General features: G+C 38.8%; 2 protein-coding genes across 2 annotated transcripts; both read left to right on the forward strand.

The window, feature by feature from the left end:
- Positions 1–2,008: 2,008 nt before the first annotated feature.
- On the forward strand, positions 2,009–6,607 carry LOC131775203 (stromelysin-1-like). The gene is made up of 6 exons (XM_059091303.2): positions 2,009–2,224; positions 2,681–2,941; positions 3,751–3,994; positions 4,660–4,881; positions 5,015–5,453; positions 5,841–6,607. The coding sequence occupies exons 1-6, from the start codon at positions 2,108–2,110 to the stop codon at positions 6,211–6,213; spliced, it is 1,656 nt and encodes a 551-aa protein (XP_058947286.2). The 5' UTR covers positions 2,009–2,107; the 3' UTR covers positions 6,214–6,607.
- A 5,330-nt stretch (positions 6,608–11,937) lies between these two features.
- On the forward strand, positions 11,938–15,457 carry LOC131775235 (stromelysin-1-like). The gene is made up of 6 exons (XM_066170289.1): positions 11,938–12,082; positions 12,559–12,617; positions 12,913–13,153; positions 13,779–14,000; positions 14,225–14,660; positions 15,034–15,457. Exons 1-6 carry the CDS (start codon positions 11,938–11,940, stop codon positions 15,455–15,457), a joined length of 1,527 nt encoding a protein of 508 aa, XP_066026386.1.
- Positions 15,458–15,900: the final 443 nt, after the last annotated feature.

The raw sequence follows: 15,900 nt of genomic DNA on the forward strand, positions 1-15,900 counted from the left end.
CGCGATGATGTTATAGTTCTATAAATATACAACTGATAAACCATTAGTCAGCGATAAGACTTGCCACAAAGTTAACCTGAAGTGTCGTTTAGCTTATATTTACCAACATCCTCCGACAAGGGGCTAACATTCGATCGACTCGTCGGATTTTCAAAGTTCGTTTATGGTGGTTTCAGCCGCCGTAACCAAAAACCACCTAAACGTTTTATTTGGCGCAACGCAACTGCTCCTTTTGAAACCAGTTGCCTCGTTAGTTTTCTTAGTCTCTGACAATTTAATTCATATAAGTTCTAAGTGCTCAAAGAAATTAGATCAATGGCTTGTCATGTGATAAACTATTTATACTGCCCATAATCTCGAGCCTTGCAAATATTGTTTCATTTCCCTTTCAGAGATCGGGCAAGTCTGGCGCTCAAACACGTTTGCTGCTAGATGAAATCATTAGCTTCCGATCCCTCTATTTTTGCTCATTCATTTATTTATTTATCGATTTATTTTTGATCTCCATCATTTCTGTTTGGCTTAATGGACTTTATGTCATCGGTATAACAATTAATCTCAGACAAGGGTCAATTGTATCTCTCAGCCGTTGAGTTGTATCATAAGAATCCTTGAAAAATCAAAGAAAACAAACATTAAGACTTAACTCTGAGAGTGAATGATTTTAGTGTTGGCGGTTGTGCAATTAATGGTTTAACTATTTGATTCCCAATAACTGATTAGTAAGTCTTCATTCTGTATTATTTTGCATGTATTACATTTAATTCGTTGTAAACCAGGGAAGAGAAATTGGCGTTACATCCAGATGACACCATAAAGTTCATAACACTGTCTCTTATTATGTATTGATGTCTCGACAAGGCTGGTAACAACAAGACGAGACAGGGTGAGGCAGAATTTTCTTCCCTTTGTTTGGGCTGTCAATCGAATCAAGAGGGATAATGATGCGACCAAAGAATATTTAAAAATGCAATTAAGTCTCTCACGTGGGGATATTGTTTGCTTCTCACGCTTCTTGAGTGGGTAATCATGGTCATCTCGGCATCTTGACAAACGAAAAGAACAAAACAAACAAACTCCATATTTGTACATGTACAAAATCCGAAGTTGGGATATGGTTAGGGAAGAAAAAGTTGTCGCTTCCGCCGGGACGCTTACAGCTGTGCGAGGTAGAATATTTTATTTTAGAAATAATCTAACCTACGTGTCGATGACACAGCAGAAAAAACTAAAATATTCTAGCAATATCTATCCACGAACGTCAATCGACCTCATACTTAGGAAAAACCGGAAGGATATTTAATCACGATGGTCTGTAATGTAAGGCGATTGACAACCAAAAAATAGGGGAAACCTGCCAAGAAAGCGAAATCTTTGCATTTGCCCTTGTTGAATACTGTCCACTCCCTGCGCTTGCTCCTATTTGCATGTATAAATCTGGTACAAAAGTACAAAACCTAACACATTCGCGAATTCTCTGTGTCGTATTTTGTGGAGCATTCCAACACGGAATCGTAATGTCTCAGTGTGGTTTGAATCGTCCGGGGGGGGGAGGGTAGGGGAGGGGAGGGGGCAGGGATATTTTCTTTGTACCATGCCAACAGTTTCGATTCAATTACTCTTTGAACTCGTGTGACTCTCTTGTTAACGTGCACACTGGCTACAGCTTAAGATTATGTCTTAAAATCACAGCCTTTGTCGGAACCAAACAGGACAAACAACTACGATCGATCTGCTGTTTTAGACTAATAATGTCTTTATTACTAAAAAAAACTACATGTAAATATAATCTAATGTACAGGATGAATTGAAATTCTTGAAATCATTCCAGTTTTGAATGACATAATGTAAATTTAAGCCCCATCCTTCCCCCCCCCCTCCCCTCCCCTTTCGATATTGGCAGTTCGGCGCGTGATCATCCATGAACTTGGTAAGGAAAGGTCATGAAATCAATATGAGCGGTGAGGCCGAACTACGTGAAAAGGTGTGTGTCAGACACCCACGCCGCTACCGTACTTAGTTTTCTATAAAACCTGTCCGAGCTCACTTTGGCGATGCAATCGAAAGCAGACAAAGCTGTGTACGGACGAGTTGCTCAGATTCGTCTATGTTCGAGATGAAGAACTTTTTAGTCTTGGTAGTAATTCTCGCTCTTGTGAGTTGCGTCCTAAACCGCCCCATTCGTCGACAGCGAGGTCGTGGAAAGAAGAATATGATGAATTGGGTAAGAAGGAAGGAACATGTATACAACTGAATTTTGAGAAGATTTCTTTACCTCATATAATTGTGAGCTGTAAGAGGCTAGCATGCCCGACCATCAAGAAACGAAATGTAGAGATATCAAATTTGAAGGGAACATAAATACTGAGTGTTTTATTTGAATGGTCGGCTACCTGATATTACAATATTCATAATACATGTAGTCTGAAAGGGTGAAACATAAATTATTGAGTCAATAACAGTAATCGAAGTGGAACTTGCGAACGAGGCGCCTAAAAATTCTTTTTCGGCTGTCGTCCAAAATAAATGTAGCTTAGATAGAGTATCACAAAGTTTCGGCAGTGCAATAGTTTGAACTTCAACGAGAAAAATCTCGCGAAACATAAACCACTTGATTCTTTACACGCTTTTTATTAAATTCAGATTTGCGCTCTAACCAAATGTGTCTATTTCTTTTTAGGTAAAGAAATACATGAATAAGTATGGCTACCTCAATTCAAGTGAAATGGCCTTGGTAAAAGATGAAAATTCTCCCATGTTTAAAAAAGCAATGATGAGGCTCCAACGATTTGGACATGTTCCAATGACAGGAAATATCGATACAGAAACAATGAAGTTACTCAACAAGTCAAGATGTGGAGTGCAGGACCCAGACCTAACAGGAATAACTAAAAGAAATGTGGGAGAATTCAATTTGCAGGGAAGCATTTGGAGGAAGAAGGTAATATTATATGAAGGGTGTTTCATGGCTGGTCATGTAAACGGGTGAGATGAAACGAATCTTGTGTTGTAAATTCCGTAAAGATATATATATATATATAGATGCTTTTAGGAAAAAAAATCAATATATAAATAATGAATGAGGAGTGATTGCTTGCGAAATGCCCATAGCCCATACTTTCCAATTTCCGGGCAACTAACTTAAACGAGAAACAAATTTTCTAGCGATTTTAAAACGAACGGGCTGCACATGATAGCACTGGTGTGTCTCGTTTAACAAACTCAAGCATTATCAGATATTTTTTAGGTAACCTTTCTATATAATCAATATAGCATATTTGTGATATTCTTACCATTGAAAGCAAAACTGTCAGCCGCATTCACGATTTCAAAAGCTTGTTTATTGGCAAAAAAAATGTAAACTGTTCTTCCTACTTAGTAATCTGGTATAGTATGGATTGGTATCTTTCTGATTTAATAAATATTATCTTGGAGTAAAGCAGAGAAATTGGCGCCACATCTAAATAACACGTCCTACCTCATGAGTTAGCTTGTTCTTACTACTAGCCCAATTGTTGCCCAATGGATATCACGAGGAGATGTTACATCTCAATCATTTCTGGTAATTTCAAGCAACATCTTTTTTAAACAGTATTCGATACAGTATTTGATACAGTATTTGATACATGGGTTCTCGAGAATTTAGAATCCATTATAAGAAGCATTCCCCGTGCGTAAATCGAACAATTGAATAATTCAGGATTTAATAATGAATCGTTTCTTATCTTTTCTTGCTTGTTATCGTTGTAGGATCTGACCTATAGAATCGACAATTTCGCAAACGACCCAATACCTCCAGAGACACAGAGACAGATATTCCGTAAAGCTTTAGACTTGTGGCAATCTGCTTCAACATTACGATTCACAGAGGTACCGAAATCGGATGATGCGGACATCATTATAAGTTACGACATCAGGGATCATGGTGACGGATTCCCATTTGACGGACCTGGTGGGACACTGGCTCATGCATTCTTCCCATCCAACAATCGAGGTCAGGTGCATTCCAGGGGGGGGGGGGGGGGGGAGAGAGAATGTGTAAAAGTAGAAAAGTGATTAATTTAGACGTGAATAGGTTTAATCAGAGGGTTTAAAATTTGCAGCAGTCGAAAGACTATTTCTGAGTTAGTTCGGAGATTTTGTGGACATTTCGCTTTGATCTTTTTGCACGATAGTAATGTGAGGACACTTTTGAGCAGTTTGATAGAAATAAAGGACAGGTCACTATCTATCACGTGGGTGGGGTAAGGAGAATTTTAGGGATCACATAGTTTTCACGGAGAACGGAGGTGGGGTCAGTCGTCGCTAACTGACTATAAATGGGTAGGGGGTATAGAAAATTGACTACTGATGGGGGGAGGGATCATTATAGTAGTGCAGAGCCTTTGGAGGATCAGGTAAATGTTAAAGTGACAACAAAAATCCACCGACCCCTGAGAGATAAATAATGGCCGATTTTTAAGAAGTACGTTGAGGTCATGAGGACTTAAAGAGATTGTTGTGACGGAAATGTCTTGTGTAGCTCTTGCTACTTTATTTTTTAATATGAATTTTCCAAACTAATTAAATTGCTGTTAATTCCAGTCAATTAATTTATGAGTGCTGTAAAACAGTCCCAATGTGCTGCAGTTTTCTGATGACACTACTTTTTACATTAAGGTCTATCTGGTGACGCGCACTTTGATGACGATGAAGTCTTCACCACAGGGACACCTCGAGGCATCAACCTCGACTGGGTAGCTGTTCACGAGTTTGGGCACAGTCTGGGTCTGGCTCATTCAGACGTACGGGAAGCTATTATGTATCCATTTTACACGGGTTATGTCCCGGATATTCAGCTCAACAGAGACGATGTTTTGGGTATTCAGGAATTGTATGGAGGTAAGTTTTCTTTATTTATTGTTTTGTTGATGTGATTTTTTTTTATAAGAATTCTATAATGAACTTTTATGTTTGAAATGAAAAATGAAAAAGGGAAATAGAAGATTAGTAACCGCCATTTCTTGTTAATCAGCTCCAATAGTGGCCACAACGCAAACGCCAACCACCACAGAATCCCCATCTACAACGGAATCACCAACCTCCACAGGGACCTCCACAGGGATACCAACAACAACAGAACAGTCAACTACCACCGAGCCACCAGTTACTTCAGAGCTACCTACTACCACAGAGTTGCCAATAACTACAGGATCCACAAGTACCACAGAAATACCAATTACCACAAAACAACCTCAACACCCTGCATGCTCACCAGGAACTCGCTACGACGCTGTGTTTAGTGGTGACAAATTGACGTATTTCTTTTCAGGAAATCAGTTTTGGACAGTTAACAACTCATTAGAGAAAAGTGATCCTTACAAAATCACAGACTTCTGGAGTGATGTTCAATGTCCATTGGATGCAGCTTTTCGCAATGAAAACGGGAATATTGTATTTTTCAAAGGAGGAAGGTAATGGATTTTATTTCAGCAAAGGAAAATCATTTGAAAGTCATTCGTCCAATAATTTTTTTTCAGTAATTTATTGATACATTGGTTCGTTCATTTCTCCATTAATTCACTCTCTTATTTGTTGGTTTTTTTTTCACTTTTTGCCATGAACAATTGCCATTCTTATTTTTAGTACTCCATTTATTAATTTACATATATATGTATGTATGTATGCATTTTAAAGAGTTTATTGTGTAACCGCATATAGCGCCACCACCCGGTTTAAGAATTCAACCTTTTCCAAACCAGTTCAGTTACATGCGTTTGAGAGTACTTGAATTCACAAAAAGGCCCCTTATCTAATGGCAATCCGGGATACTTACACTTTGCATTGGCTCTTTGCTGTAGATACTGGGAGTACAGAGACAACAATGTCCTTCTCACTACCGGATTGATTCGCAGGCGGTACAGATTGCGTCGTTTCGCACGCAACATGGACGCGGCTTTCACCTCCAGAAATGTGACCCATTTTATCAGAGGGTCAAAATACTGGCGCCTCAGTAGTAACCGAAATAGATGGAATTCCCCGAGGACTATTAGGTCACGACGATTGCGAAATGCTGACGCAGCAACGACTTGGATCAACAACAACAGAATTTACGTCTTCAAGGGAGACTCTTACTACAGGCTCGGAAAAGTGAACAGAGGCGAGCGGTATCCTCAATCAATAGCAACCAGGTGGATGAGGTGTGATGGAGGTGTTGGTGCGACTGAACCTTAAGAAGAAGGCCACAATAATGAGTGGCCACAATAATGCTCCGTAAAGAATAATCGTGGATTGTCGTATAGAAAAGCCTCTTTGACCAGTAAACACTCACTAACGGGTCGTCAGTAAATGGCGCGTCACTTTTGCTCAATTAGATTTAGCTCGCTAATCCTTTAAATCTTAAGAACGCATGATTATCTAACGGTTTATTCTCAGAATATTATGAGGGCAACGTCCAGCTTCTTTCGCGAATATAAATGCAATATCCAGCGAACCTACGATGGAAATAATCCACGTCATAAGTTGAGTATGTTTGACAACAAGAAAGGAGTATTACGGACACAAAATTGACAATTGTATCGTAGTCAAATGACAAATAAAATGACAACAAGCAGTCATTTTTAGATAAGTTTGTAATTTGTCCAAAGTTAGTGTAAAGAAACCTCCGCCGTTTGTCTCTAAATTTCTCATCTTGATATCGCGGGAGACAAGCCACTTTCTTCGCTTATTTCCTTCATGGATAATACAATATTGAAATCAAAGATTACGAAACGTAAAATTCTTCTGAAAGATGTTGATTTCAGCCGGAAATCACGCAGTCCACTCTTATAGAACACTCGGCCAATTTTTTTGCTCCCTGGCCGCACGAAGCATCAATGATGAGCGTGCTCCGCGACGTCATTAAAGATCCCCGACTGGTCCTGTCTTAAACAGTAAGGTGGCTTAGTCGTTCGGTTGTCGGAAAATCTCCGGTAGTACTCAGCCAAATCACCTTGCCTTGATGTTTTGAGATTAAGAAAAAAAAAAAGGAAAAAAATAGAAGAAAAGAAACAAAGTCGGAGGACCAGTCACTCGCTACCCGATGTTGGTATCTATGCTTGCCTCTTTGCTGCGGTTAAAACACGCGCACATAGGGTACATATAGCGGAACTGCCGAGAGAGAAAATTGATGCAAGAGGTTAATTCCGTCCACCATTGCACGCGTGTCACGAACGTTTTCTTTCGAAGTTTCCATTCCATTTCAGAAAGCTACATGGCTGTTCTCACCTAATTTTTAGCCCCACTTTGTTGTTTTCATTCCGTTTCATTCTTGTCCAACTTTGAAAATCTTCGCTCCAGCCCTGTTTATTATTACCTACTAAGTATTTTTATATCCTACCATGTTGATATTTGGATCGCCCAATCATGTAAACCGAGGCAAGATATCGACGCTTATCTCTTGGAACTTGACACGCGATTTGCTCGAAAAATTTTTACGAGATTATTTTGTTTCCAAACTGAACTTTCTTCTATGATAAGTGTAAATTATCTCAATGAAACCTGGTTGAGAATGAGACAAAAGCAAATAGTCATGAGGATTCCAGTGACTTGACGTCAAATATCATGCTTGATTCAGCTCGAGACGGAGTTGAGCTTGATTTCCACTCTTGTCGAAACAGGCAGGCAGTGTTAAAATCACCGCAAAATAGTAAATTGCAATCAATCTTTTCTGCATGAGTGGGCCCTTACTACCTTGTATCTGTTGTATTCAATGTGCATAAAACTGGTTTACAAACTCTTGAAATTGGTAAGTGAACATTTCCTTGTGATGTCAGCACATCATCCAAAAAGAAGATTCTCTTACGCATTTCTATCTACGAGAATTATTCCGTTCTCAGCTGATGTAACACCCGATTCTCTTGAGAATTAGTTTATGTAGGAATGCACCGCAGTAAGAAAGAGGGAATGTCGAGTGACATGTTAAGGAGTGGCGATGTACTAACGTGGTTAAGTCAGCTCTACAACAGCGGAAATCCAATTTTAATGGGAAGTCAACTACGTGCAGTACGGATCGAGTTTGATATCATCTCATTAATCAATCGTCTCTCGAAATATCAGTTTCTTCAGCATATAAAATAGGACATATAAACTGGGGCGGATAAAACTACAACTTTCGCGATTTTACAAAAGGCAAATTAAAAGGCAATCAACGAAAGCCTAGTTGTGTTAACATTTTTTGCCAGATACAGACAGCTTCTTGAAAATGTGTCTCGAAGGATCCTCAACAAGGGATATACTTGTCGCGCCGGTGAAGTACTGTACTTGAGTTGTTCCGTCATGTGATACCTAGAGAAATTATCTATTGCTAGAGATGTAAAAAAAGAGTTGCCTCATTCATCCAAAAATTTGTGTAGATTAACTGATTTGTTGAAACTTTGTTTAAAGAGTATGAACCGTGTGTTATTTCCCAAGGCACTCAGCTAACTTAAACTCGTACGTGACGGAAAGTATCTTCGTACGCAAGTAGAGTCTGTTCTTTAAAATGATATGGATAAGTATGATTCCTTGGAGCCTACCGACCCACAATGTCACGGCTTATTCCAATTTCCGTAATAGCAAGTGATTTGAAGCAATCCTACCCCTCTCCACTGGATGGGATGCTGGTCCATCACAATCCATCCCACTCCCCCCTCCCCCAAACATTTCATCGGCTTTCCCAGGCAGATTACTGTTACCCATTTAAACTCCTGGGTCAAGATAGCCCCACGAAAGAAAAGTGTCCTGTCCAGGAACATAGCACAATGCTACAATTCCAAGGAGGAGACGGGAGGAATACAGCTCTTAAGTAGATGAAGTGCAGATCCACTACAGGACATAGCATTGGGGCATTGGCATCCAGACACTTGAGTTTCAACGATCCGTGAATGTTTCTGTGCTCCCGAAATTTTCATTCTGTCAGTTGAAGAATGCTCTATTCTCTTTTACATTTTATTAGTTATTGTGTCAACAACAAAATGCTCGGATATGGATCGAAATTGTTAGAATCCCAAAATTCATATCAGGCATTTAAAAGAAGTGCAATTCAAAGTCAATGCTTGCGTTTTAAATGGAAGGAAAATCAAATCTTTCTCGAGGAGGATTAAAAAGGTTCTTACTCACGAAGGTTCGAGAATCAGCCAGTGTAGTCATACTGCTCGTAATATTGAGGTTGCCATTTTAAAGGAATAAAAAATGTTTCTAATTGTTTTGTTGTAACACGATAATGTTACAGTATTATAAATATACAACTGATAAACCATTAGTCAGCAATAAGACTTGCCACAAAGTTGACCTGAAGTGTTGTTTAGGTTATTCTTAGTGCTCAGGGCAATTAGATCAATGGGCTGTCATGCGCTAAATTGTTTATATTTCCCAAAATCTCGAGTGTTGCAATTATTGTGTTATTTCCCTTTCACAGATCGAGTTAGTCTGGCACTCAAATGCGTGTGCTGCTAGATAAAATTATTAGCTTCTGATCCCTCTTTTTTGCTCATTCATTTATTAATTAATTAATTAATTAATTTTTTATCTCTACCATTTCTGTGTGGCTTAATCGACGTTATGTCGTCGGTGTAACAATTCATCTTAGACAAGGGTCAGTTGAGTCTCCCAGCTGTAGAGGTTTATCATAAGGATCCTTTAAAAAATCATAGCGAATAAAGAGCAATTTCAAAAACCTAAGTAAGGAAATCTGGAAATATATCTAAGTAAAATATATGATAGTGATGAAAAGTTTTATCCGAGCTCAACTCTGAGAGTGAACGATGTTAGTGTTGGTGGTTGTGCAATTAATGGTTTTAACTATTTAATTCCCAATAAGTGATTAGTAAGTCTTCGTTCTGTATTATTTTGCATGCATTACATTTAATTCGTTGTAAAGCAGTGAAGAGAGATTGGCGTTACATCCAGATGACACCATAAAGTTCACAACCCTGCCTCTTCTCCTCACCTGTTTGCAAGATTATGTATTGATGTCTCTTTAAGGTAGGTAACAACAGTGCGAGGCAGAATTTCCGTCTCTTTGTTTGGGCTGTCAATCGAATCAAGAGGGATAATGATGCGACCAAACGGAAAATTTAAAAATGCAGAAAAGTCTCTCTCGAGCGAATATTGATCGCCTCTTAGGTGCCGTAAGTGCGTAATTATGGTCAACTTAACACCATAACAAAAAAAAAGAACAAAACAAACAAACTCCACATTTGTACATATTCAAAACAGCTGTGCGCAGTAGAATATTTATTGTTTTCTCACGTGCTTTAAGTGCGTAATCATGGTCAACTTGACATCATAACAAACAAAAAGAACAAAACAAACAAACCTCATGTTTGTACATATTCAAAACAGCTGTGCGAGATATAATATTTTATTTTAGAAATAATCCAGCCTACGAGTCGATGACACAGCAGAAGAAACTGAAATATTCCAGCAATATCTATACACGAACGTCAATCAACCTCATACTTAGGTAGAAGTGGAGGGATGTTTAATCACGCAGGTTTGTAATGTAAGGCGATTGACAACCAAAAAATAGGAGAAGCCTGCCAAGAAAGCGAAATCTTTGCATTTTCTCTAATTAAATACTGTCCACTCCCTCCGTTCCACTCCCTACGTTTGCTCCTATTGGCATGTATAAATCTGGTATAAAACCTAACACATTCGCGATTTCTCTGTGTCGTATTTTGTGAAGCATTCCAACACTTAATCGTAGTGTCGGTGGTTTGAATCGTCCCAGGGCGACATGGATACTTTTCTTTGCACCATGCCAACAGTTTCAGTCACTCTTTCAAATTATGCAACTCTTATTAACATCCACACTAGCTACAGCTTAGGGTCATGTCTTAAAATCATAGCCTTTTTCAGAACCAAACAAGAAAACAGCTAAGATCGTTCTGCTGTTTTAGACCAAAATTATCTTTATTACTTAAAATACTTATGGCTTTCTCAAAATACACATAACTTACTTAAAATACACATATAATCTAATGTACAAGATCGATTGAAATTTTTGAAATCATTCTATTTTTGAATGATATAATGTAATGTTAAGCTCTTCCCCTTCGATATTGGCAAGGAGAGGTCATGAACTCGGGAAGGAAAGGTCATGAAATCAATGTTAGCGGTACGGCCGAACTAAGTGGAAAGGAGTGTGTCATACACCCACGCAACTACCGTCCATAGTTTGCTATAAAACCTGTCCATGCTTACTTTGCCGATGTAATCGAAAGCAGACAAAGCTGTCTACGGACGAGTTGCTTAGATTCGTCTATGTTCGAGATGAAGAACTTTGTAGTCTTGGTGGTACTTCTCGCTCATGTGAGTTGCATCCTAAATAGCCCCATCCGTCGACAGCGAGGTGGTGGAAAGAAGGATGTGATGAATTGGGTAAGAAGGAAGGGACAAGTATATAATTGAAATTTTGAGATTTCTTTACCTCGTGTAACTGTAAGCAGTAAGGGGCTGGCGTGTCCGACCATCAAGAAACGAAATGTATAGATCTCAAAAAGGGAAAATATATATCCATAATACGCGTAGTCTGAAAGGGTGAAAGATTTATTATTTAGTCAATAACAGTAATCTTAGTAAGATTTGCGAACGAGGCGCCTAAAACGGTTAGCGTCGAAAACAAATATAATGGAGCTTAGATAGAGTAGTGCGTAGTCTAAACTTCAAAGTTCTGCAACAAAGAATGAAAAGCAGGCTTGTCTATTTTGATGAATCTCGCGATTAATATCGTGAAACATAAAACACTTAATTCTTTACACGTTTTGTATTAAATTCGGATTTGCACTCGAACCAGATGTGTCTATTTCTTTTTAGGCAACGAAATACATGCTGAAGTATGGCTACCTCAATTCAAGTGAAATGGCCTTGGTAAAGGATGAAAATTCTCCCATGTTTAAGAAAGCAATGATGAGGCTCCAACGATTTGGACATATTCCAATGACAGGAAATATCAATACAGAAACAACGAAGTTACTTGACAAGTCAAGATGTGGAGTGAAGGACCCAGATCTAACAACGTCAGGAATATCTAAAAGAAATGTGGGAGAATTCAACCTGCTGGGAGGTATTTGGAGAAAGAAAGGTAATCATGAAGGTATTCATGAATATATGAAGGATATTTCATGGCTGGTCTTGTAAACGGGTCAGATGAAACAAATCCTGTGATGTTACCCCATTGTAATTCCACTTTATTCCCGCAGAAAAGATATAACATAAATAGATAAATAAATAAATCCATATATGAATAATGAAAGAGAAGTAATTGCTTGTAAAATGCACATAGCCCATACTTTTCAAATTCCAGGCACCGGACTTTAACGAGAAACAAATTTTCTAGCGACTTTTGGAATGGGCAGCTTATGATTAATAGCACTAGTATGTCTCGTTTGACAAACTCAAGCAATATCACATATTTTTAGCTACTCTTTCTATGTAATCAATATAGCATATCTGTGATATTCTGAAAGCAAAACCGTCAGCCGGCAACTGGCAATAAAAGTCACGCTCCTTTAATTGTGATTTTACTGGTCAAAAATTAAAACCATTCGCCCTTCTTAGTAACCTGGTATGATATGGATTTGTATCTTTCTGATTTAATAAATATTTTCTTGGAGAAGGTAAAAGAGAGAAATTGGCGCCACAGCTAAACACCTCGTACCTGATAAGTTAGGTTGTTCTTATTACTGACCCGATTGTTGTAGAATGGATTGATATCGCGAGGAGATGTCACATCTTAATAATTTCTGGGAATTTCACGGCAAACATCTTTTTAAAACAATATTTGATACATGGGTCCTAAAGAATTTAGAGTCCATTAAAAGAGGCATTCCCTGTGTATAAATCGAAAAAATGAATAATTCAGGATTTAATAATGAATCGTTTCCTATCTTTTCTTGCTTGTTATCGTTGTAGGATCTGACCTATAGAATCGTTAGTTTCGCAAACGACACAATACCTCCAGAGACACAGAGACAGATATTCCATAAAGCTTTAGACTTGTGGCAGTCTGCTTCCACATTACGATTCACAGAGGTACAATCAGGTGTTACGGATATCCTTATTAGTTACGTCACCAGGAATCATAGCGACGGATCCCCATTTGATGGACCTGGAAGGACACTGGCTCATGCATTCTTCCCATCCAACAATCAAGGTGAGGTGCAAAGGGGAGAGGATGGGTAAGAAGTAGAAAACTAATGAATTTAAAGGCGAATAGGTTTTTTAGGAGCATTTAAAATTTGCAGCAGTCGAAAGACTGTTTCTGAGTTAGATTGAACATTTTTTAAGGGAGGCGTGTGGAAATTTTGCATTGATCTTTTTGTAGGATAACACTGTGAGGACACAGCAGTTTGTAGACATAGAGGACATGTCATTGTTTATCACGTGGGTATGGGGAGGAGAATTTTGGGGGATCCTATGGTTTTCCGTAGGAACGGAGGGGGGTCAGTCGTCCCTGAATGACTGTTAAGGGAGGGGGGAGTATAGAAAACTGACAGCTGATGGGGGAAGGGATCATTAAATCGTACAGAGCCTTAGAAGGATCAAGAAAATTTTATAGAGACACAACCAAGGTCCACCAACCCCCTGAGAGATAAATAACGGCCAATCCTTAAGAAGTACGTTGAGGTCATGAGTACTGAAAGAGATTGTTGTGACGGAAATGTCTTGTATAGTCCTTGCCATTTTTTATTCAATATGAATTTTCTTAACTGGTTCAATTGCGGACAATTCCCGTCAATTATGGACAGTTTTCTAATGACGTTACTCTATACATTAAGGTCTATCTGGTGACGCACATTTTGATGACGGTGAAGACTTCACCACAGGGACACCTCTAGGCATCAACCTCGATTCGGTAGCGGTTCACGAGTTTGGGCAAAGTCTGGGTCTGGCTCATTCAGACGTGCGAGAAGCTATTATGTATCCATTTTACACGGGTTATGTCCCGGATATTCAGCTCAACAGTGACGATGTTTTGGGTATTCAGGAATTGTATGGAGGTAAGTTTTCTTTATTTATTGTTATTGTTAATGTGGTTTTTGTTTTGCTTTTGTTTTTGATTTTGTTTTTAATTGTTTTTGATTATTGTTGTTTCTGTTATTGTTTGTGTTCTTGGCGTTGTTTTTGTTTTTGTTATGAGAATCCTATAATGAACTTTTATGTTTGAAATGAAAAATGAAAAAGGGAAATAGAAGATTAGTGACGGCTATTTCTTGTTAATCAGCTCCGATAATGGCCACAACGCAAATGCCAAGCACCACAGAATCACCATCTACAACAGAATCATCAACCTCCACAGAATCACCAACCTCCGGAGGGCCACTACCAACAACAGAAGAGTCAACTTCCACCGAGGCACCAGTTACTTCAACTACCGCAGAGTTGCCAATGACCACAGAATCCACAAGTACCACAGAAATACCAATTACCAAAAAACAACATAAACACTCAGCCTGCTTACCGGGAAATCGCTACGACGCTGTGTTTGGTGATGAAAAATCGACGTATTTCTTTTCAGGAGATCAGTTTTGGACAGTTAACAACTCATTGGAGAAAAGTGACCCTTACAAAATCACAGACTTCTGGAGTGATGTTCGATGTCCATTGGATGCAGCTTTTCGCGATGAAAACGGTGATATTGTATTTTTCAAAGGAGGAAGGTATTGGATTTTATTTTAGCAGAGGAAAATTAGTTAATAGTCATTCGTCCGATACTTTTTTTCAGTAATTCAGTGATCCATCGGTTCGTTCATTTCTTCACTGATTAATTCAATCTCCTATTTGTTCGGTTTATTCTCACTTTTTGCCAGAACAATCGACTATAGTTATTTTTATTAATCCATTAATTAATAAATTAACTATTTTTATTTATAAATGCATTTCAAGAATTGATTTTGCAACCTTATATAGCACCACCACCTGATTTAAGGATTCAATCTTTTCCAAACAAGTTCAATTTCATGCGTTTGAAAGCATTTCAATTCATAAAAAGGCTTCTCGTCCAAAGGCAATTGCATTGACTCTTTGCTGCAGATATTGGGCGTACAGAGATAACAATCTCCTTCGCAGTAGAGGATTGATTTGCAAGCGGTACAGATTGCGTCGTTTCAGACGCACCATGAATGCGGCTTTCGCCTTCAGAAATGTGACCCATTTTATCAAAGGGTCAAAGTATTGGCGCCTCAGTGGTAACCAGAATAGGCGGAATATCCCGAAGATTATTAGGCCACAACGATTGCGAAGTGCTGACGCAGTAACGACTTGGATCAACAGCAACAGAATTTACGTCTTCAAGGGAGAGTCTTACTACAGGCTTGGAAAAGTAAACAAGGAGCCTTACTACAGGTTCGGGAAAGTAAACAGAGGCGAGAGGAATCCTAAGTCGATAGCAACTAGGTGGATGAGGTGTGATGGAGGTGTTGGTACGACTGAACCTTATGAGTTCTGTCGTGAGTGACCATAATAATGCTCCGTAAAGAATCCTAGTGGATTGTCGTATAGAAAAGCCTCTTTTTGATCAGTAAACACTCAGTTTTTATATGCCACGTCACTTTCGCTCAATCAGATTTATTCCTCTAACCCTTTACATCTTAGAAACGCATGATTATCTGACGGTTTGTTCTCAGGGTATTATTAGAGCAACATCCAGCCTCTTTGGAGAATATATATAAATGCAATATCCAGCGAACCTGCGATGGAAATAAGCCACGTCATAAGTTGAGTATGAAGGGGTTGTCTCGAATTCCCTCAACTGTTTGTTAGCAAGAAAGGAGAATTACGGATTTATCGAATCTTGAGGGCGAAGGGGCATAAAAGTTGGCCTGCGTGTAGCTCTATAATTGACACAAAATTGACAATTGTATTGTAGTCAAACGACAAATAAAGTGACAACAGGCAGTC

Source organism: Pocillopora verrucosa, chromosome 7 (genome assembly GCF_036669915.1).
Source record: "Pocillopora verrucosa isolate sample1 chromosome 7, ASM3666991v2, whole genome shotgun sequence".
Lineage (NCBI taxonomy): Eukaryota > Metazoa > Cnidaria > Anthozoa > Scleractinia > Pocilloporidae > Pocillopora > Pocillopora verrucosa.

Excerpts from the sequence above, each read along its gene's own strand:
- LOC131775203 (XM_059091303.2), top strand. The coding sequence starts at position 2,108 with ATGTTCGAGATGAAGAACTTTTTAGTCTTGGTAGTAATTCTCGCTCTT. Across the intron at positions 2,942-3,750 it reads GAAGCATTTGGAGGAAGAAG|GATCTGACCTATAGAATCGA; the intron begins GTAATATTATAT and ends TTATCGTTGTAG. Across the intron at positions 5,454-5,840 it reads GTATTTTTCAAAGGAGGAAG|ATACTGGGAGTACAGAGACA; the intron begins GTAATGGATTTT and ends TCTTTGCTGTAG.
- LOC131775235 (XM_066170289.1), top strand. The coding sequence starts at position 11,938 with ATGACAGGAAATATCAATACAGAAACAACGAAGTTACTTGACAAGTCA. Across the intron at positions 12,083-12,558 it reads AGGTATTTGGAGAAAGAAAG|TAACCTGGTATGATATGGAT; the intron begins GTAATCATGAAG and ends CGCCCTTCTTAG. Across the intron at positions 12,618-12,912 it reads TAAATATTTTCTTGGAGAAG|GATCTGACCTATAGAATCGT; the intron begins GTAAAAGAGAGA and ends TTATCGTTGTAG.